Source organism: Heteronotia binoei, chromosome 3 (assembly GCF_032191835.1).
Source record: "Heteronotia binoei isolate CCM8104 ecotype False Entrance Well chromosome 3, APGP_CSIRO_Hbin_v1, whole genome shotgun sequence".
Lineage (NCBI taxonomy): Eukaryota > Metazoa > Chordata > Lepidosauria > Squamata > Gekkonidae > Heteronotia > Heteronotia binoei.
Genome location: NC_083225.1, coordinates 134,249,784 through 134,272,034, shown reverse-complemented (window position 1 = coordinate 134,272,034; position 22,251 = coordinate 134,249,784). Strand labels below are relative to the sequence as shown.

At 39.2% G+C, this 22,251-nt stretch overlaps 1 protein-coding gene across 1 annotated transcript in view; it reads left to right on the top strand.

Moving 5' to 3' along the window:
- Positions 1–22,251, top strand: part of CRYBG3 (crystallin beta-gamma domain containing 3) — a 122,717-nt gene that overhangs the window by 80,718 nt on the left and 19,748 nt on the right. The window contains exons 11-17 of the mRNA XM_060234496.1: positions 2,669–2,802; positions 3,859–3,985; positions 9,512–9,654; positions 10,720–10,846; positions 12,877–12,909; positions 17,100–17,209; positions 17,803–17,929. Of these exons, the coding sequence (XP_060090479.1) occupies positions 2,669–2,802; positions 3,859–3,985; positions 9,512–9,654; positions 10,720–10,846; positions 12,877–12,909; positions 17,100–17,209; positions 17,803–17,929 (801 nt within the window). The remainder of the gene's footprint in view (positions 1–2,668; positions 2,803–3,858; positions 3,986–9,511; positions 9,655–10,719; positions 10,847–12,876; positions 12,910–17,099; positions 17,210–17,802; positions 17,930–22,251) is intronic.

Genomic DNA, 22,251 nt, shown 5'->3' with positions numbered 1-22,251 from the left:
CAGAATAAAGTCTATAATACTTGCACTATGCTCAGACCAATATGTGTACTCCCCGGGGCTGTCTCCTTAAGTAGTCCAATTAAGGTTGTGGATGTCTAACCTAGATGCAAGTTGTAATAAGTGGTAGCCTTTCCAGTTTACTTTGCCATCCTTAGAGGCTCCGGGGGGGGGAGTATTTGATGGGGTTTCTCTGGCAGTACTGAATTGAAGGAGGAATATAGTGATTAATCTGAAAGTCTGAGTCTAGAGTTGAAATCTCTTGCGACCACAACAGATTCATTGAGCAAAAAGTCTAGGTATAATTCAAACTTAGTCTATATTCCATGTATCCATTGACTGGTGCCATAGGAGGGAAGGCAAACATTTATGAACAGGAGAGTTTGTTTTCTCTACAGGCTTGATGTCAGCAGAGTAAGTGTCACATATAGACTTGTAGCTATAAGAAGAGCCAGGCTTCCTTTGGCCCTTCCTTTCCTTTTTCCTGGGGAGGCTAGAAGGTTGTTTATTATAAATCCATCTATGGACAGAGGATCTTTGGACCAAGTTTCTTGGAGGCAAATGATGTTGTGTTGGGCCAAGAAAAAAGCTAAAAGAGAGAGTTATCAGCTCTTATGGAGGCCCAGCCTGCAATATTCCAAATTAGGAATTTAAGTGGATTTTTGTGCCTTGGACCAAAGGGATCAATACACTGTCCTTCTTGGTTGGTTGAGTGTTAGGTTCAGCCTTTGCATTAGTTTTCAAGCTTTCTGCCCAAATAGTGGGTTGTTCAGGGGTTAATAAGTTTAAAAGTTAATAGGGGTTAGTGCGAAATGTCTGCCTCCTCTGTTGTTAGTAATGGTTGTTAGTCCATGGGTTCTGCCTCACTCTGGCTAGTATGCTTGACTGGACTAAGAATTGTTTGCACAGAGATTGAATACAATATCCATGTTTTCAGAGTTTGGCTTTGAAGCATTTTGGGGATTTGCAAAATATCTGTGAAATCATGGTTTGTACTTCAGTCAAGAGTTATTAGGGGAGCTTCTTACATTTCTGTCTGAAGTTTAGTTTCATCTTGATAAGCTTTCTTTCTGCCTATATATGTGAACTGTTAACTTCCATTTCTATGTATCTGAGGAAGTGTGCCTGCCTGTGAAAGCTCATACCTTGAATAAACTTGTTGGTCTTAAAGGTGCCACTGGACTCAAACTTTGCTCACTGAAGCAATGTAATTGGAGGCAGGGGAAGTCACCTCTACCTGTTGCTTTGGAGGGATAAAAATAGTATGTGCTTGTTAGAGAAAACTCTGCTGACAGAAATTCTGAAGGTGCTCAGAAATTTCCCAGTTTTTAAAAGCATCACTGGAGTTGTGGGGCTGTTGAACTTCAGAAGTATTCTTAGATTGTAACGAGTTTAAGGAAGCCTTTCAGTTTCCTCAAGATTAATAGACCAGGGCTCTATGTATAACAACTGGCTCAAAGAGTCCAGATTTTTTCTCTTGGACACCCGGTGTCCTCTGTTTACAGTTTTCTATGTAAACAGAGGACAGTGATTGCAATGATTACAATCTTCACACCCCTCCTGGTGGCCACCATTATGCAGTTTCAGTTGCAACTATGGTTGCTATTTTACTCTTGCTTTCAGCATCATTACCAAGTAGCCCATAATATATGCTCCAGGTCTTGCCTGCCAGGAAGCTGATATGTTTGGTGAATTATATGAACTCTGCAGTAACCAAACTCAGTAGTTAAGTATTTGTTTCTGCTTCTCTGTTACTGTTGTAGACATGGGTGTTTTAAATGTTTAACTCCTAATAAGGGCTTATCAAAATGTGTAAACTTCTTTGTTGGGAATTTTCACCTTCTTCAGCTTCCTCTTTTTCAAGTTCAGCCAACACATTCACCTTCTAAAATCGCAGTTTATAAGCCATTAGAGTAGACAAAACATCTGTTTCTGAAGAGAGTGCACTAAACAGAACACTTAAAACAAGCCATTAGATGTGCTGTTTCCTTGTATCTTCTGAGAGAAGAAACAGAATCTTTAAAAGGACAATAAAACCCTAATCATCCTGTATAGTGAAAAGTAAATTTATGCTTAGACTTGGGTTTTTAATAATCTGGTGAAAGTTTTGCCATCTGTTTTAGCCTATATTTAAGGTTGGAACTTAAAAGGCAGTTCAAAGAGGGCTGCAACATTTAAGACTTTGGAAAACAAAGTTTTAAAAACAACACTATTTCTCTACACTTTCTACTTTCTGTTTACTTATGAAACTATGAAGGGTGAAAGAAATAGGAAGTATTAGTTCTGAAAGAGCTCCCCCTTCCCCCTCCTTATGCCCTTCTCTTAATTTTGTCCCCAGACTTCAGGAAAATGCTTGATAACAAAACATACAGGCTATCATTTAATCCTAATTGCACAGTCCCATTTTGGAATGGATCACTAATATTCCAGTTGGATCGCCTATGCAAAAAATTGGACCTTGCATCATAAGCTCCCTACAGATCAATTAAGCTTACAATGTGCCTCTAGTCTAGCACCAGAGACCAAGTGAATCCATAAGAAGGTACCTTCAGGCAGAAAAAAAAAGAAATAACTGAGAGAAGTTAAAAAGAACACTTTCACAAGATTTTGAGGAAGTAGACCCAAGATCTAGAAATATATTTCAAAAGACCATCTACCTCACTTTCTGCAGATGGTGATTTATGAAAAACCACACTTTGAAGGATGGTGCAAGGAGTTTTCTGAAAATATTGATTATGTTCCAGCGCTATTAAAAAATTCTGATGAATTCCAAGGGATTGGATCAATATGTGTTGTTGGTGGGATGTAAGTATGATTTCATTTCCAACTTTCTGGTCTATTTGTGCCCTGTAAAACACCTTACAGAAAGACGTAGCAATTTGTTTTATTAATATGGATTTCAACACCCATTTGCTTTCTTTTGAGAGGCAGTATTCAAAGATCTCCCCAATTAGCCTGATTAACAGTCCATTGGTACAGCTAGAGAGCTTCCAACTTGCCCATACTTAACTATCCTTCATTCTCTGTGTACCCATAGCAAGAGTTATGTACATTTGCTTCTACTCATATATTACCCTGCTAGCAGCATCTTCTGATTCTGGGATTTCTGCAGGTCCTCATAGAAATCAGGCTTGTGGACTAGATATTTTGGTAAACCCCAGATTTTAAAATCAGTGATTTTTTTTCTCCCATTTGCATTGGTTTGTCTCTATTTTTCAGTAATTTTCACCACTGAACTAATTTAAAACATGTTACTGACAATGAAATCCGGACAACAGGCATGATTTAGCAGGGGTGCTATCTATTGAACTGTGGCCCGGGAACCCAACCAGCTCAGCTGGTGGCTCACCCAATTTATACCAACGTTCACTGCTACTACTCCTCCTTCCATTTTACCGGGGGAAGATGTTAATCTAACAGGTCTATATGAGTTTTCCTTCTTCCTCTCACATGTGGACACCTAAAGAACAATTTCTGCTTTTGCAGTCAAATGTAATTTACCCTTGTGTCTGCTTTACAGCTCTTTGAGAATGTTTGTATGTTCCTCTGAGAATCATGAATCAATTGCTAATCAAGTGTATTTTTAAAAAAAGTTGATAGCCTAGTGAATTAGTATGATACTGAAACATGTCTAATGAAAATATTCTGAAATGTAAACTAAAATATCTGATTCAGTGCTGTAAAACCAGTGTCCCTCTAGATCATGACCATGCCACTCTGAGCTTCTTGGATTAAGGCAGGCAAACTGATACACTCTGTGCTCATGAAATATATGAGACTTTGGTATATCTCTTCCATTGATTAGCAACTATTATGAAGGACATTCATCACTTTTCTCCTTGTTCTTCGTGACTGCTGTAGATGGGTTGCATATGAGAAGGAACGCTATAAGGGACAGCAGTACCTGTTAGAGGAGGGGCAGTATGATGATTGGCAGTCGTGGGATGGAGTTAGCAATGTCCTGCTATCTTTTCGATTTCTGCAAGCTGTAAGTACTACTTGGTGTGCACCACTGTTTCTTCCCTCCATTATTCAGTTTCATTGGAACTGAATATAGATTAATTTTAAAAATCAGAGAGAGAGATAAGTGATTAGCTTGTTATTCTAAACTTTGCATTTATGTTCCTGTATTACTTGATAATGGTAATCACATTGACGCTTCTTCAGTGCATATCTGATTAAAGCATTTATGAAAACAGAAGCGCAGGAGCTTAAGTTTACATTATGCCACTTCCAAATGAGAGGTTTACAACAGATCCCTCCTTCCATGACAAGTGAAAATTATCTGCTAAAAGACTATTCTTTAAGACAAAGCAGGGAACATAGGTGTCTGTTCCACAGTGAATTTTCCATACTCTCCCTTCTAGGATTTTTTTTTTAAATTAATCATTTGCTTTGGTAGTGTCTTAACCATTTGAAAACAGATTTTGAGGATTGAAGGTCACTCAAACTTATTCACAGAAATCGATTTTGAGGATTGAAGGTCACTCAAACTTATTCACAGAAATCATGCTGTCATCTAAAGTTCTAATAGCAGCTTGGGAGGCTGAATGTTAATCTTCCCATTTTGTCATTTTCCTGGTGTAAACTGCATCCTTCCTTCTTTTCTCTGCCCTATTGCATTTAATTGTAGTCAAGGATTTGGAAATGCATTCAAAGGGTGACCTATTGAAAGTATTGCAGTATCAATAGGAAGGAAAAATACATTTCATAGACTCATAGAATCATAGAGTTGGAAGGGACCTCTGGAGTCATGTAGTCCAATCCTCTGTACAGTGCAGGAATTTCACAAATACTTTCACCTCACACACACATCCCTAGTGACCCCTGCTTCATGCCTCCAAGATCCCTTGCCAAACTGGGCTGGAGAAAAATTGCTGACTGACTCCAAAGTGGCATTCAGCATTTCCCTTTGCATGTAAGAAAGGGCCATGAGAACTGAGCACTGATGCAACACTTCCTGCCTTCCCTCTCATGATCTGCCTAGTTCACAGAATGAGCATTGCTGTCAGATGGCCATCTAGCCTCTGTTTAAAAACCTCCAAAGAAGGAGAGCCTACTACCTCCTGAGAAAGTTTGTTCCACTGAGGAACCACTCATAGTTCTTCCTAATGTTGAGCCAGAAACTCTTCTGATTTAATTTCAACCCATTGGTTCTGGTCTGACCTTCTGGGGCAATGGAAAACAATTTTGCACCATTCTCTATCTGACAGTGCTGCAAGTACTTGAAGATGATGATCATATCTCCTCTCAGCTATCTCCTCTCCAGGCTAAACATACCCAGCTCCTTCAACCTTTCCTCATATTACTTCATCTTCAGGCCCCTCACCATCTTCGTTGCCCTCCTCTGGTCATGCTCCAGCTTGTCTATATCCTTCCTAAATTGTGGTGCCCAGAACTGAACACAGTACTCCTGGTGAGGTCTTACCTGAGCAGAGTAAAGTGATAGCATCACTTCATGTGATCTGGACACTATACTTCTGTTGATACATCCCAAAATTGCATTTGCCTTTATAGCCACTTCATCACATTGCTGACTCATGTTCAGCATATGATCCACTAAGACCCCTAGATCCTTTTCACACAGACTACTACTGCCAAGACAAGTCTCCCCCATCCTATAACTATGCATTTGATATTTTCCTACCTAAATGCAGAACTTTACCATTATCCCTGTTAAAATTAATTTTATTTGTCTTAGCCCAGTTTTCCAGCCTGTGAAGATCATCCTGTATCCTGTTTCTGTCTCCTAGTGTATTGTGACCTCTCTCAATTTAGTATCATCTGCAAATTTGATAAGCATTCCCTCTATTCGTTCATCCAAATCATTTATAAAGATACTGAACAAAACAGGTCCCAGGACAGATCCTTGAGGTACTCCACTTGTCACTCCTTTCCAAAAGGATGAGGAACCATTCACAAGCACTCTTTGGGTGTAATCTGTCAACCAGTTACAGATCTATCTAACAGTAACAGGCTCCAAACCACATTTTAGCAACTAATCAAAAAGAATAGTATGTGGAATCTGATCTGAAGCCTTACTGAAATCAAGATAAACTACAGCATTCCTCTGATCTAGGAAGGTGATAACTTTCTAAAAAAAAGAAATCAAGGTAGTCTGACATGACTTGTTCCTGAGAAACCCATGTTGGCTCTTAGTAACCACAGCCATCCTTTCTAAACGTTCCAGGACTGACTGTTTGATTTGTTCTAAAACTTTTCCAGGTATAGACAGGTCAGTAGCTAACTGGATTCTCCTTTTTCTCCTTCTTGAAGATGGGGACAACATAAGCCCTCTTCCAATCTTCCAGCACCTCATCTGTTCTCCAAGCATTCTCAGAAATAATGGCCAGAGGCTCAGAAATTATCTGCAAGTTCATTTAGTACCCTTGGATGGAGTTTATCTGTCCTCGAGGACTTAGTTTCATTTAAAGAAACTAGGTGTTTATGTACTACCCCTATGCTGATCCTAGGCTGCAACTCCCTTCCTTCATCATGTGTTCTGTTTTTGCCATGTTGAACACCTTTTTCCGCACAAGAGAAGACTGAGGAAAAGTAGGAACTGAGCAGTTCTGCCCTCTCTTTATCACCTGTTACAATTTCACTTTTCTGTCTCTGAAAGGGGTCTACCATGTTCTTGCTCTTTTTCTTACTTTGAACATAAGAACCCTTTTGTTGTTGTTGTTTTTAGCATCTCTTGCTAGCCTAAGTTCATACTGAGCTTTAGCTTTCCTAACTCTTTCTCTACAAGCACTGATAGTTTATTAATATTCATCCGTGGTTATAAGACCCTCCTTCCATTTCCTAAATGAGTCTTTTTTATTACTCAAGTCTTTAGAGAGCTGTTTATGGGCCACTTTGGCTTATTTAGGCTCTTCTCATTTTTCCTTCTCGCTGGAATTGTATGTGACTAAGCCTTCAATATTTCACTTTTAAGAAACTCCTGCCCCTCTTAAACGCTCTTCTCATCTAGATCAGACAGAATTATTTGTTATATTTTGGTGTGTTAAAAAAGTCACAAGAATTAACTTAGAAAGGTATGAGTGTGTCATCAGCAGAAAATGGAAGTTCTTACTCTAGAAATGAATTTCTGAATGCTGTGTCAGCAGCTACCCCAGGCAAACCAGAGTCTAATGCATGACATGCTCCTGAGAGAAAATAATTATTTGTGCTGTGTATGGTTCTTTTGTAGACAGGTTGACATACCAATTTTTCTTACAAAGCATGGCGGGATAGTTCATAGCCTGAACATAACCAATCTTAAGGATTTCTCAGATGTGTAAATTAAGCACATGTATCATGAGACTGTAAATTCAGTTCACTTTCAAAAATGATAAAATGCAGTAGCAATTCTGTCCTTACTCATCTGTGCACAGATCTATAATGTCAGTTGAACTGCTGGCAAATCAGTAGCTTTACAACTGCACCTTTAGCAGGCAAAATAGTAGATAATTAAACTCAGCTTCACATATATTTCAACATTTTAGAAACAGGACAAAGTTTTTATATAAAGATACCAATGACAAAAATGTTAGTGATGTCAGATAGAATTAAGGAGTTGTATATGCATGCAGACAACCAGCATTGTCAAGGTTTCCCTATCCAGATGAAAAACTAAAAGCAAAACCATGTTACAAGAAGGAAATCAGAACGTGGAACTGGAGTGAGGTGTAGTGATTGGAGGATTGGACTAGAACTGGGAAGACCATGACACAGACACTTACTCTAACAAGCCCTAAAGAACTTGGAAGACTGTTGTGAATATAAAATGGAAAAGGAGAGAACCAAGTGTGCTGCCCTGTACTCCTCGGACAAAGGACAGTATAGAAGTGTGACAGATAAGAAGGAATGGAGCTTATTCGTGATCATCAAAACTCTGTCTTGGATGAGCTCCTGAACCAAACTTATCGGTCAAGGGTTATATCAAAGGTGTCTGTCCTGAGAATGTGATAAAAAGAACCATTCTTTTGGACCCGGGGCAAACTTGTAGTAGTAGTATCAAGCCAAGAATGACAACCAGAACACCAGTAGGTTGGAGAAAACAGGCCGCAGCTTTTACTGAATACAGTGCAGGAGCATTGGCACTGCATAGGGACAGATCCTGCATCGGGCAACCCACCTGCTACCCAGTGAACCAGATCTACCCACCCCAGCCCTCCTGACAGGGTGAGTTACACCACAAAGTGGCATTCCAGGGATCCACATGGGCGCCAGTCACTGTGTGGTTCCCTTGCCACCTGGTAGTGAAAACCATCTGGCAGCCTCTGATCTAGGCATGCCACAAAGGGCTCACTCTCAGGACCCCTTCGGGGAGTCCCCAAACCAGGGGAGACATGCACACAGACTCAGCCTCCTCCAAAAAGCCTCTGTTCCAATGCTTAAACTACCTAAAAGCTGTGACTATTACAATTAAAACAAAACCCAAAACACAACCTTTGACAACCAATATGAATAGGGTTGCCAAGTCCAATTCAAGAAATATCTGGGGACTTTAGGGGGTGGAGCCAGGAACAAGGGTGTGACAAGCATAATTGAACTCCAAGGGAGTTCTGGCCATCACATTTAAAGGGACAGCAAACCTTTTAAAATGTCTTCCTTCCATAGGAAATAATGAAGGATAGGGGCACCTTCTTTTGGGGCTCATAGAATTGGACCCCCTGCTCCAATAGTTTTGAAACTTGGGGGTACTTTGGGGAGAGGCACTAGATACTATACTGAAGATTTGGTGGCTCTACCTCAGAGCCCCCGAAACCTTCAAATCAATTCCCCATTATACCCTATGGGAATCGATCTCCACATAGGGAATAATGAAGTGCTCAGCAGACGTTTCCCTCCCCCTCCCACCAGCCCATTTCTGGCGAATCTGAAGCGAGGGATTGGCCTCTCTACTCATGAGTTGCTGCCAACTTCTTCAAAGTAACACAGATACCCCATCCCAAGAGGAAGCCTTTCAATCGGAGACTGAAGAATCTGGAGGTGGAAAGGCACATGGTCCTCTGGGGCGGGGCTTCCCCCCACCAGCCAGCTGACTAGGGGTGGGAAGGAGCCTGGGAAAGCGGAAGAACCCCTGCTGGGACCAAGCATAGATATGAAAGCAAAAGGAGAGGAGGGAGGGAAAAACACATGATGAATTGTAGATCTCCACCTGGCAACCACTGCATAAATAGCAAAGCTGGGAGTGTGAGCCAGCTGGATCATGCTCACACATCAGAGGCTCTGCCCTCGCTGTCGCATACCACACAGCCATACTGGCTTCCTGTTGGTTGCTGCTGGGTCAGGCCCCTCCCTGCCTGGCCATTTGACCGGCCAACTGTCCCATCTCTGTTTGCCCACCTCTAGCATCCCTGAGTCACAAATGATGGTTGGCTGATAATTCAGTGTCACACTTATTACAAGTAGAATCATCTCAAAATGTTTATGTAATTGGAGAATTCTGCAAATTTGTGATTATATAACTACTATATAAAAATAGCCATATATTGAGTATTCCCTAAATTCTAGTTTTAAATTGTAGGACTTTATGGAGTCTGAAGTCACACTTTTTGAAATGGATGAGGAAAATGGAAAGCTGCTGGAGATAGTAAATGAAGAAATTCCTGACTTGGATCAGGCTGGATTTGGTTCCATGACAAAGTCACTTAATGTTAAGAGTGGCGTGTAAGTTCTATTTGCGATCCTTGTGTAATGAAAAAGAATTAGCTTGCATAGATTTTTTTTTCTTCATTTGTCATCTTTTGGTTAATCTTCTGTAGAAGATAGGTGGAAAGGTAAATGTGGTTTGATAATAGTACCTTAAAATGAACTGTTTTCTTTGGGAAATTTCCCATTTGTTTGATGACATTTTTACAAAATTCATACAAAAGCACACTTCGTTATTAATGGCCTTTTTTGCTATTGAATGAACAACTTCATTTCAGTTGTTCAGAGTGTTGAGAATCCCCTAAAAGAAACTCGATCTAATCAAACCAGAGTTGTCATAAAATTTAACAACCCTATACAAAACAGCTCATAACCTAATGTTTACCTGCTTGAATTTAAGCATGTTTACCTGCTTGAATTTTTACCTGCTTGAATTTAAGCATTTAGGTTCCCAAGGTAAAGTCAATCGAATTATAGATGCCATTCACTTTGTATGCACTCTAGCATATGTAGATTATGCTGTAATGTTAACAGACCTAAAACTATATGGGTTTTGATTTCTTTTTCTAGTAAGGTTCAATATATGAAATAGAATGGAGTCAGAGATAACAGTGACTTTAGAAATGGCACTGAAATATTTGTGAAATATTTGTCCCCTTAATAATTGGCAGAATATAATTTCATGCTTGGGAACAAAAGCCCAATTTTATTTTCAGATATGAGTTCCTAAAACTGATAAAAGTGGACACTAATTCTGATGCTGGCAGCTGCCATAGCTGCTGCTTCAGCAAATGGAATAGGTCAGCCATTTTGTCTTTGTACCCTATCCTAAGGCATATGGAATAGCTCTAATGTCAATGAAGCATTGCATCGCCTAGAAGCTACAGCAGAAGGATGTCATTTTTTTGTTTTTTATAGCCAAGCAGGGCCAAGGTGTCTACTGCTACATAATGAATCATAGTATCATTTTCAATGCCTGTCTCATTCCACATTGGATGAACAGATGAAAATGTTTCATACACAGAATATTTTATGACTGACTGCTATATATTCCTAAGGACTTCCCTTGTTTGTCACATCTAGGTGGGTTGCTTATCAGCAGAAGTACTTCTGTGGAGAACAGTATGTATTGGAGAAAGGGAAATATAAATGTTTTCTTGACTGGGGAGGACAAAATGAGACTATCATGTCAATCCGTCCTATTAAATTGGTAGGTTATTTCAACTGGTGGGAAATTGTGCATTGTAAGATAAAAACGTTATAAACTATGAAATGAAACACATTTGTTAAATATAACATTAAATGATGCAATGACGATAATTTGATCAAGCAGAGATCACTAGCTTCCTGTTTTGTGGTATATTCTTATTTTTCTGTTGTGTTGGAACACTGGGTTTGGAGTTTTCAGTGAATATACCATTAAACTGAAAAAAGGCCCATGTAGATCTCAGTGTATCCAGATTATTGGTTGATTATTTATTTGCCTTCACATCACGGTCAATTTATGGCGATCCCATAGGGTTTTCAAGGCAAGAGATATTAAGGGTTGGTTTGCCATTGCGTTCCTCTGCACAGGGGCCATGAAATTATTTGTTGGTCTCCTATCCAAATACTAATCTGGGCTGACCTGCTTAGTTTATGAGATCTGACAAGATCAGGGTATACTGGGCTAGAGCAGGTTAGATCAGGGTAGCCAGGTCTGGACATTTTAAATTGGAGAGTAGATAAAACTGTATTGTATTTATTTATTTTACAAAATTTATACCCCAAAAGAGGGCAACAGAAGAAGACAGATGAGTCTGCCTGGGGAGGGAGTTCAGGGTTTTGGTAAAATGACTGAAAAGAACTTCTCCTGGGTTGTTTATCTCAGAAGGCAGGGGCAACCAAAACAGGGCCCCAAAAGATGAGCACAGTGGTCAGGTAGATTCATAAGGGACTATAGTATGTATGTTGGTCTGAAAGCATACAAGCAGGTTGCAACCCAAACGAGGGCTTTTTCAATCATGGCACCAAAACGTAGAACTCTCCCTCTAGAAATTCATCTGTGTCCTCTGTTGTTGTCTCCCCAGCAGCAGAAGCCTTTTTTGTTTTGCTTGTCATTCTCTCACTAATTCTTATTAGCCTCCTCCCTATTTGTTTTTATGTGTTTATATTTTTAAACAATTTTTAAATTACATGTATTAGTACTTTAAATGCTTTTTAATGTCTGTAATATTTTAATGTTTTAATTTTCACTAGAATCATAGACTATAAAGTTGGAATGGACCATACAGGCCATCTAGTCCAACCCCATGCTCAATCTGGGATCAGCCTAGAGCATCCCTGACAAGTGTTTGTCCAGCCACTACTTAAAGATTGCCAGCCTCCCTCAGCAGCTGACTCCACTGTCGAAAAACTCTTACTGAAAAAAGTTTTTCCTAATATCCAGTCGATACCTTCCCACCCTTAATATAAACGCATTATTATGAGACCTCTCCTCAGCTGCCAACAGGAACATCACCTGCCCTCCTCTAAATGGCAGCCCTTCAAATACGTATAGAGAGCAGTCATGTCCCCTCTCAACCTCTTCTCCAGACTGAATATTCCCAAATTCTTCAGCCTTTCCTCATAGGACTTGGTCTCTAGGCCCCTGATCATCTTCATCACTGTCCTCTTCACCCACTCCATTCTGTTCACATCCTTCTTGAAGTGAGGCTTTAACTTTCTTGGGGTCCCTGAACTGAGTGGAAAAAGCAATGAAATGTTGTTGTTATTTCTGAGTCAGATATTTGACTGGTAGATAGTGTTCTGCAGTTTGAAATCTAGCCAACTCCTGGGAACTGCAGATGTATCTTTGTATGATTCTTGGTGTTCCAAGCAGCACTGTCTTCTGCAACTGAGCTAGTGTTATTTGCTCAATGCCCAGAATGTCCAGGTGTTTCTTGAAACTTCTAGGCACTGCTCCAAGGGATCCAATGACAACTGGCATGATGGTAACCTTCTTCTCCAGAGGCACTCTAACTATTTGTAGGTCTTGGTATTTCATTGTCTTCTCTTGTTATTTCTTTTTCTGTTCTTCTTTCTCTTGGGATTGCTGTGTCAATTATCCAAACCCTGTTTCTCATTTGTTCTACAATGGTGATATCATGGGTGTTCTGCTCCAAGTGTTTGAGTATATTGTTGTTGTTGTTGTTGAGCTGCTTTGATCTGATAAATTTTAAATACAATATTTATATTCCATATATAACTTCTGGTTTGCAGGAGCCACTGGAACACCATGCACCCCCACACTGCGTAAGTTCTTGTAATATATTATAACTTTAGCAACAAATTTTCCCCTGAAATACTTACATTTGTTTTGTTAACCTTGCTTCCCAGTAATTTATATGAAATCATAAGTCTTTAATTTAAATTAAAGGTTGCTGATACTATCTTTACATTGTTGGTTTTCTCTTGCACTACAGATCGGGTTAAGAAATTATAGTATTAAAAACTGCATTCTTCTAAAACAGACTTGTGTTTAAAATGTTGTCATTTATTAACCTGCAGCATTTTAATGTTTCTTGATGCAAGCTTTCATATTTTGTAGATGTGAATAATAAGAATAGGATATAACATAAATTTAAATGAGTGAGAAAAATAAAAGATAGCAGTTAAGTAACTTCAGGATGATGCAACAGAACTTGCTCTGATTCATTAATAGAAAGTTTCACTGCTCTGTTGTTCTAACAAGTCATCTTTTGGTATTCACCTTTTCACTTTTTTTAAAAAAACAGTATTCATGGGCTTTGTAGCTTACCAGCATTTTCTGTCTTAGTTTGTTTTACCCTTGATAATCTAATAAAGCTATCTATTGTTTAGGATTGCCTGTTGGATGAAGGAATAGAGTGAATGCTTATTAAATTTGCAAATGATATTAAATTAGGATGGGGTAGCAAAGAAGACAGAATCAGGATAAACTGGGCTAAAACAAATAAAATTAATCTCAATGGGGATAAATGTAAATTTCTGCATTTAGGTAGGAAAAATCAAATGCATAATTATGGGATGAAGAAGACTTGTCTTGGCAGTATTATGTGCAAAAAAGGTTTTAGGGGTCTTAGTAGACCATACACTGAACATAAGTCAGCAATCCAATGCAGTAGCTCAAAAGACAAGTACGATTTTGGGCTGTATCAACAGAAATATAATGTCCAGATCATGTGAAGTTATGATATTGGTTTACTGTGCTTTGGTTAGACCTCACTTGGAATATTGTGTTCAGTTCTGGGCACCACAATTTAGAAAGGATATAGACAAGCTGGAATGTATCCAGAGGAGAGCAACGAAGATGGTGAGGAGTCTGGAGACCAAGTCCTATGAGGAAAGGATGAAGGAGCTGGGTATTTTTAGCCTGGAGAGGAGAGACAAATGAGAGGTGATATGATAACCATCTTCAAGTATATGAAGGGCTGTCAGATTGAAGATGGCGCAGAGTTGTTTGCCCAGAAGGTCAGACCAGAACCAGTGGGTTGAAACTAAATCAGAAGAGTTACCCGCTAAACATTAGGAAGAACTTCCTGACAGAGTGATTCCTCAGTGGAACAGGCTTCCTCAGGAGGTGGTGGGTTCTCCTTCTTTGGAGGTTTTTAAACAGAGGCTAGATGGGCATCCAATAGCAATGTTGATTCTGTGGGGAGTTAGGGAGATCATGAGAAAGAGGCCAGGAAGGGTTGTATCAGTGCTTAGTTCTCATGGCCCTTTCTTACAACCCAGGGAAATGCTGATTACCACTTTTGGGTCTGGAAGCAATTTTCTCCAGGGAGCTTGGAGGGTTTTTTGTAGCCTTCTGGGCATGGAACAGGGGTCACTGGGGGTGTTGGGGGGAGATTCTTGTGAATTCCCTGCATTGTTAGACTAGATGATCCTGGAGGTAGCTTCCAACTCTTTGATTTTGTGGGTGGTATGTATAAAAAACCAGTGAGATTTTCTGTCTTGTTCACTACAGAAGCATTTAGTTAACTAGGCCACTATAACAGGGGAAAGACTGTGTCAAATTTTGGCATTTGTTACTTGATGGGCATTACATTTGTTTTTGTATTTCTTAGAATAATTTAGGACCTGTCATAGCCACTAACAGAATATATTTCCCCTCTAAAGTTGTAACTGGTACAGTATTCTAATCTAAAAACAGTGGTTTCCTAGCCTATTTGGTTGGCTTATTAAAGACAAATCCTAAAGTTTACTGTGTTTCACATAAATTTCATCGTGGATTACTAAAGTGTGGTTTTAACAGTTAGAACAAATAACTTTATTTTTGGTGCAAATAAAAGTTTTCTAAGCATCTGCAATCAGCTTTCCCTCAAATATACCAAATTATACAAATCTTGTTATAGAGTAGCCCTTAATGATGGCACTTTTATGTTGCCCAGATTCTGCATCAGTAACGTTTGGTTGGCTTCAGAGTACAGAAGTTCCCTTCCACTCATGGAGGAGTGGAAGGGACCTCATGCTGGAACATTGTGTAAGAGAAGTAGAACCAAATCCAGGAGTGTTCCTGCAGAAACATGAGAAGTGATTTAAAACCTCTGTTAAAGCACTGTGTGGTTGTTGTATAAACTGTTTGTAACCATTTCTGGAACACCGCTAGCAGCTGTATTCCTTCCACTCAATCATTTCTTTGGATCCAGTGCATGTCTTTATTTGGACCGTGGCAGTTGTTAAGAAAGCCAAACATTAAGCTAATTTGGGGCTATTGTTTGTTTTATTTTGTTTTTGTAAGCGTTTTCTATTGCCTGAATACTGGACCCACCTGTTGTCTGCTACCTTTTTAAGTTCCTGGGAAAGCAATCATCAACTAGTGTTATTTCCAGTTCCCTGTTAAGTTTAGGTGCCAAATAATCTTCTCCATTTTCTACAGCAAGCCAACCTAATTATATATCACATCCTAAACTGCTCCACAGCCACAGTGTCCAGGAAGATGATTCAGTCTTGCATGCTGCTTTTCTTTTACAGTACAGTAATGAGTCATATTCCAGTTTACTAACATTTTCTAGTTTATATTGCTGGTGCATGCTTTGCAGAGATCACTTTCCACATTTGTCAACTTTTTAGTTAGGCTAATTGCCATATGCATTGTTAATAAAGGCAGTTTACACACGTGTCTACAGGGTCTTCAACGTCATGAAGAAATAGAGGTGTCTTTTTGGTGGACACAAAAACTAGCCTTTTATTGTGTTTGCGCACTTGCTGTTTCAAAAGGCTTCAGTAAGATTTGTCATAATATTTGAATGCAAGGAACCTGAATAAACGGGAGGTTGTTTCTTCCTGAAGGCAAAATCCAGTTTGTTCAGGTGTCAGCATTTGGGTGTCATGAAAAATGGAGGCTTCTATAGCAGACTTGAAAGAAGTCTTCTGTCATGCTGTCAAGGGAGCATTCAAGTATGGTGCCAGATACCTCTCATAGACATACTTCTTTTGGATTATGACTTTTAAACAAATATGTTAACTTTAAGTCTCAGTTTTCTGTCCCATAATGCAAGCAATCATGAAAAAAGAAGATGAAGGTGATATTGGATTTATACCCCGCCGTTCACTCTGAATCTCAGAGCGACCTACAGTCTCCTTTACCTTCTTCCCCCACAACAGAAACCTTGTGAGGTGGGTGGGACTGAAAGAGCTCTCACAGAAGCTGCCCTTTCAAGGACAACTTGGAGAGAGCTACGGCTGACCCAAGGCCATTCCAGAAGCTACAAGTGAAGGAGTGGGGAATCAAACCCGGTTCTCCCAGATACTAGTCCGTGCACTTAACCACTACACCAAACTGGCTCTCTGCAGCCATGGGAACATAGGGACTTCCAAAAGATAATTACCAGTGGTCATCATTGTTGTTAGAATTACTGGAGACAACTGATACAATGTTTGAGATCTGAAGCACTATGACAGAGAAGAGTTTTCAAAGAAGCTCTTTGCTGATTCCTCCTTTCTTAATTTGCTTCTCCTGAAACTGGAGGACCCTCTTGCCCTTCTTGCCTTTCCATGTGGACTGCAATTGAAGACTGACTAAAAATAATTCTACAAACTCTGATTTCTCATGTTATCTGAATGTAGGCAATTGGACAGACTAGGAATGACATGGATTACAGTATTTGCAGCAATTAGTAGAATGAGCAGAAATAATCTCTTCCTTGTCATGAGCCTTTGCTTGAAGGGGGTTGCATCTACACAGACCCTACATTGTTCTTGATAGCCCCTAAGCTTCCAGTGTAGTTTGTGAGGAGCAAAGAGGTCTTCACTGGTAAAGAGAAACTGGCAAACATTGACCACTACAGACTCTGCATCATGTACGGTTCTTTGGATCTAAGTTTGTTTCTTAAAGACAGCCCTTTTTTGGCTATTTGAAGTTTCAGAATATATAACAACCAGTATTTTTTTTAAATCAACAATGGTACATACATTCATTTATTAGTTCCTGTTTGCTCACAATTTATTTTGCTTCTTTGTAGCTAAAAGCTTTCAGTAACACACATTTCCAGGGATTGTGTTTGGATTTTACAAAAGAGATTTCTGATTTTGCATCATTCAAGCCATGTTCTTTTAAAGTTCTGCGGGGATGGTGAGTTCATTTATTCATTGCTCTCTTTAAAGCATCCCGGGAAACTATTTTTAATCTATATTTGCTGCCTTCAGTTTTATGTTTCTAAACTGCCTTGAACATTACCTCAGTTTTACTATGAAGATGGCTGCTAGCCATAAAATTGCTGTAGTTTGCAATGAAATTATTGCTGTGTTTCAGAATCCAATGTAAATAAATGTTGTGTAGCAATCCTAGTATTAAAACTATTAAGAGTCACTAAATTTATCATAATGGACTGGACCCCAAGCAGAGTGAGTGAAACACTGCTTGCACAAGATGAACTTTCTGTCTCTCCAGGTATATACCCCACCCCACCCTGGGAGACTTTTCCTAAGGTCAAGGAGCCTTGTGAGTTGGGTGATGTATGGAGCTGCAGAGGGATTTGCAAAAACTGAACCCAAAGCTATTGTCTTTGTTAGAACTCTGCACTCTAAGGCATTGCAACAATAAACAAACAGTTTGATTGTGCAGTCAATGTTCATTTAGATTTCTTTGCTATACATGTTTTAGTAGAGGAAAACATAATTAAAACCATATTGTACTGGGTAATGTTTTATTGTCTGTTCTTTCAGTTGGCTGTTATGTTACCAGGGAGAAACCACTGACAACCAGTGTGTGCTGGAAGAAGGCCTTTACACTGACCTTGCCTCCTGTGGATGTCCAGTGGCTGCAGTCATGTCCCTTCGGCCTATTGAATATGTAAGAATTGGATTGAAAAGGCTTTTCCCATCAGCCAACCATATTTAGGGAATGTCTTATAAAATTCTAGAAACTGATATTCAGAGAAAACAGCAATATTGTCATCTTGGTTCATGAGTTTTGATTTTTTACTAATAATATTAGTAAAAACCCAAGTCTGTCTGTTTCAAAAGTCTCTTTGATGATTATCTAGAAATTGGCCAAACAACTATCACTCAGTTTGGCACAGTGGAGACCTAGGAAAGGAATGGCAGAAGTATTTGGGAATTGGAATGCCCACTTGGCATCAGTAAAATCCTCAGCACTGAGGATTGTTGAGTGAGTTCTCCACTTTTTTTACACAAAGGGTGGACACTTGATAGATCCAGCACTAAAATTATTTAAGAGTAAGGTTCTACCACGTCTCTTGCATGGTGCAGAAGTATGGGGGTGGAACGAGAATGCTTTTTCTAGTCTGGAGGTAATCCAGAATCAGTTCCTAAAATGAGCACTTGCTCTCCCTAGGGACTCTCCTGCTGCCTTGATGAGTGCTGAAACAGGACTCCCTTCCATAAGAGCATGGGTACATCTAGCCATAATAAAACATTGGGGGGAAAATAAATCCTCTTGCCGTATTTCTCTTAATTACCATTCATTTAATCTCCTACTATCAAAAGACCATAGGCATTCTGAATACCTCAACATTATCCAGAGTTATTCTATTCCTGATGATCTCCTAGGGGCCCAAAACTACAATTCTCAATTTAGGGATTGGATATATATTTCAGATGCATTGATAGATCGTTCTCTAATCCTAAAATCTAAAGCAGCCCTCTGGTTTAGACTAATCAAATTGATCATCTGAGTTCTCCATACCTGGTTAATATCTCCAGATTTAACATCAGAATGTCCTTCATGGCTCTCCGTTTTCAGACTATGCAAACAACTCTGTTAACCGGCCAATATTCTCGCACCCCACCAGAACAATGTTTCAGCATTTGTTGTTCGTATATGATAGAGAACCTTCCTCATTATGTCCTATCTTGCCCACTCTACAATGCACCTAGCATCAAATTTCTGGCTGGAATACTAACCACCTTAAAAGCACATTCAGAAACTGAAAAGATTATATTTTTGTTATCTGATAATGATGCTCAAGTATCCTCTTTGTTCGCTCCTGCAGCTTAGAAGATAAGAATAAGAGTGATATTGAATATTTGAGCTTCTTGAGGTTGGCCTTTTTGGGAACTTTTAAGATGTTATCTGGGAATTTTGGTGTTTGTGTTCTGTTTTGTAATGGCCAATGGCTATACACAATAACATTTTGACTGACTGTTTGGGGACTCTGATATGGACATGCTTGGAAATTGCCTGCCTGCATTTGGAATTGTTCTTCATGTGATCATCTGTGCATTAACACAACACATCCACCTTCCTCACAGGAAAGGAAAGGTTCCCTGTGAAAGCACCAGTCATTTCTGACTCTGTGGTGACGTTGTTTTCACAACATTTTTACGGCAGACTTTTTACGGGGTGGTTTGCCATTGCCTTCCTCAGTCATCTACACTTTCCCCCCAGCAAGCTGGGTACTCATTTTACCGACCTTGGAAGGATGGAAGGCTGAGTCAACCTCAAGCCGGCTACCTGAAAATCGAACTTCTGCTAGGGATCGAACTCAGGTCGTGAGCAGAGCTTAGGACTGCAGTGCTGCAGCTTTAACACTGCACCACGGGGCTCTTTACAGCAGATCTCTTTAATTTGCAGATCTCTTCCTTACATTTTGGAAGGAATTGAGCAGAAAGGTATGAGTCATGCCAGTTAGGCATATGCAGTCCAGGCTGTGTCCCTGAAATAAAAAGGTCTTTGCACTTTAAACAGTAGCTCTAGAAGTTTCTGAATTGAGGCTTTGTGCAGATTCAAAGTGTCAATTCATGAGTGACCACTCAAAAAACAACAGTTACAGGTAAACAGCCTGCCTTGCTTATTTAATAAGTTGCCTGTTGATGGTTGCCTGTTCTTTTTGGAAGTACACAAAGGAAAATGAGAGTGATTACTTTGCCTCTTCCAAATTCCTTGTATGATTCCAGAGTGCCCATTTTCCTCTAAAAAGAAAATATTTTTATAAGTCCAGTGTTTGTTTTTGCTGTGTCATTTGATTCTACTTAAATTCACAGAGCAAGAGTGTAGCTAATCTGATATTTGTTGGACCATGTAACCATTGGCAGAACGATTAGCAGTGCCAAGAACTTTATGTAGTATGCTTGAGGCCCTTTGTGGCAAGAAATATAAATCTCTAAACAAAAAGGGATTTGCCCAAATTTTACTTCTGGGTTTTGTTTTTGTTTTGGGATTTATAATATAGTGGGTTCAATGCAATGAAGAGGCGAGGTGGTCATGATCATAGCTCTTTAATAGTTATAGCATAGTATAGGGCTGCGCTCTAAGACTGGAGAACTGGGCCAATGGGGCCAACTATATACAACTCAGGATTGCTGCACAAGCACATTATTGGATCATTCAAACAGGCCAGGGGCTCATGGTTGGATCATGGCAACAGGTATTTGTATCCTGCTGTCCATTGTTCCTGAGTTCCCAAGCTCAGTTTTTATGGCTTCAATGAGCCTGGCAGGAACACACACACACGAGTCTTCATTTAGGTCCGCATACACTACAGGATTGTTGGGGGTGTTTTGGTATTAGAGGTTGATCCAAACAAGAACACAATTATGGGAGACATCTGACTATTTTGCACAATTGTTTTGAACCTTGCTATACAAACATATGTAATACACATTTTTGAGATGGTTGCTGAGATGGTCCTTTTGCAAACATATGCAATTCAAATGTAGACTCATTTGTTATTTATTTACTAAATGTCTGTTACATTTTTAATTTAAAAACTTCCAAGTGATTTCAGTACACAAAACAACAGTTCACCAAATGACGCATAATATCTATAAATACTTTCTAAATTAAGCCAATCAGCAGTACAGACCTCACACAAATTTCTGTCATTACATTATTTAAAGGCTGGTAGAAAAGGTGTTTGGCTTTCTTCAAAAAGAGTGGTGTGAAAGCTCAAGGAACCTCCTGTCTGCTTAATAATAAGATGGCAACTGAAACAACATTGCTTTCTACTGTATGCCACTTTTGCATCCATAAATCGTGGTTGTTAGTAGGCTGCTAATCTACTGTATGCCACCCAGTTGGCATCTCAGTTGTCAATAGGCTGATAATCTACTGTGTGCCACTTTTGCATCCATAAATCCTGGTGCTCTAACCAATCACAATTAGTGAGTAAGGGATGGTTCTTACAAAATGTATTTCAGACCATAAAAGGCCTTAAATGCCATTATTAAACTTGAATTGAAACATTTTAGCATTTAGTTATAAAATGACTATGATAATGAGCTTGATAATTCTATTTAAAAGGTGAAACAGCAACATTTTGAATTAATTGCATACATTTTTCAAGAGCAGTCCTATGTAGAGTAAATGACAATAATCTGATCTGGAAGTTCAGCATGGATAGAAACAATATAAGCCCATGAACTTGGCGGCATCTCAGTTGTCAGTGGGCTGCTAATCTTTATAGTATTGTAGGCCTCAAAGGCACTTTAAAAGTAATTTTGTTAATCCATTGGAAATAAACCAGGATTAATTAGATATAATCCATTCCCAGTGGCTATTTATTTAACCTATTACCTTCCAATTACAAGAAGTTCTCTATAATGACCTGCTGCTTAATTACTTGCTCTTATTGGTTTTATTTTATTTGATCTGTGATGGTTGCTGGCTCAGAAGTCATTGCTGAATACTGAATTTAATAAGAAAGAACAAGGGAGAAGCTTGAGGTAGGCTTTATTTGTGCAGGTATATTTTGTTGGCTCTAAACTGTATCTTATTGTAAGGTTGCTAGCTAACCAGAAAATAATGTCCCATCCTGTTTTGATGCTTTTAACAGAAATTAACAAGTGAAAATAATTCATGGCATAAAGAGGAGCCTTATCACTTGCTGATACTTGCAGACAACGTTGTTGTTAAAAGCACAGGGGCACTAAGGACTGGTTAAAAAATTGGCAACTCTAAATTATATGGCTATAAAGCACTCTTTTAGAAAAGAAAGCAAGCTTTATTAGTACTTCTGTAACATATAAATAACGCACCTACTAAAGACAAGGAAACCTTGCTGTTGGAAGATAACTCTTTCAAGAAATATGATATAAATGCTTCTTCCTCTTCTGATCAGATCTTGCCTTAACCCTCTCAACATTATCTATAAAAGACTCAGGAGGACAAGCAGATTCCTTGTAATACAATGTTTCCTATCAAAGAATTCCGGT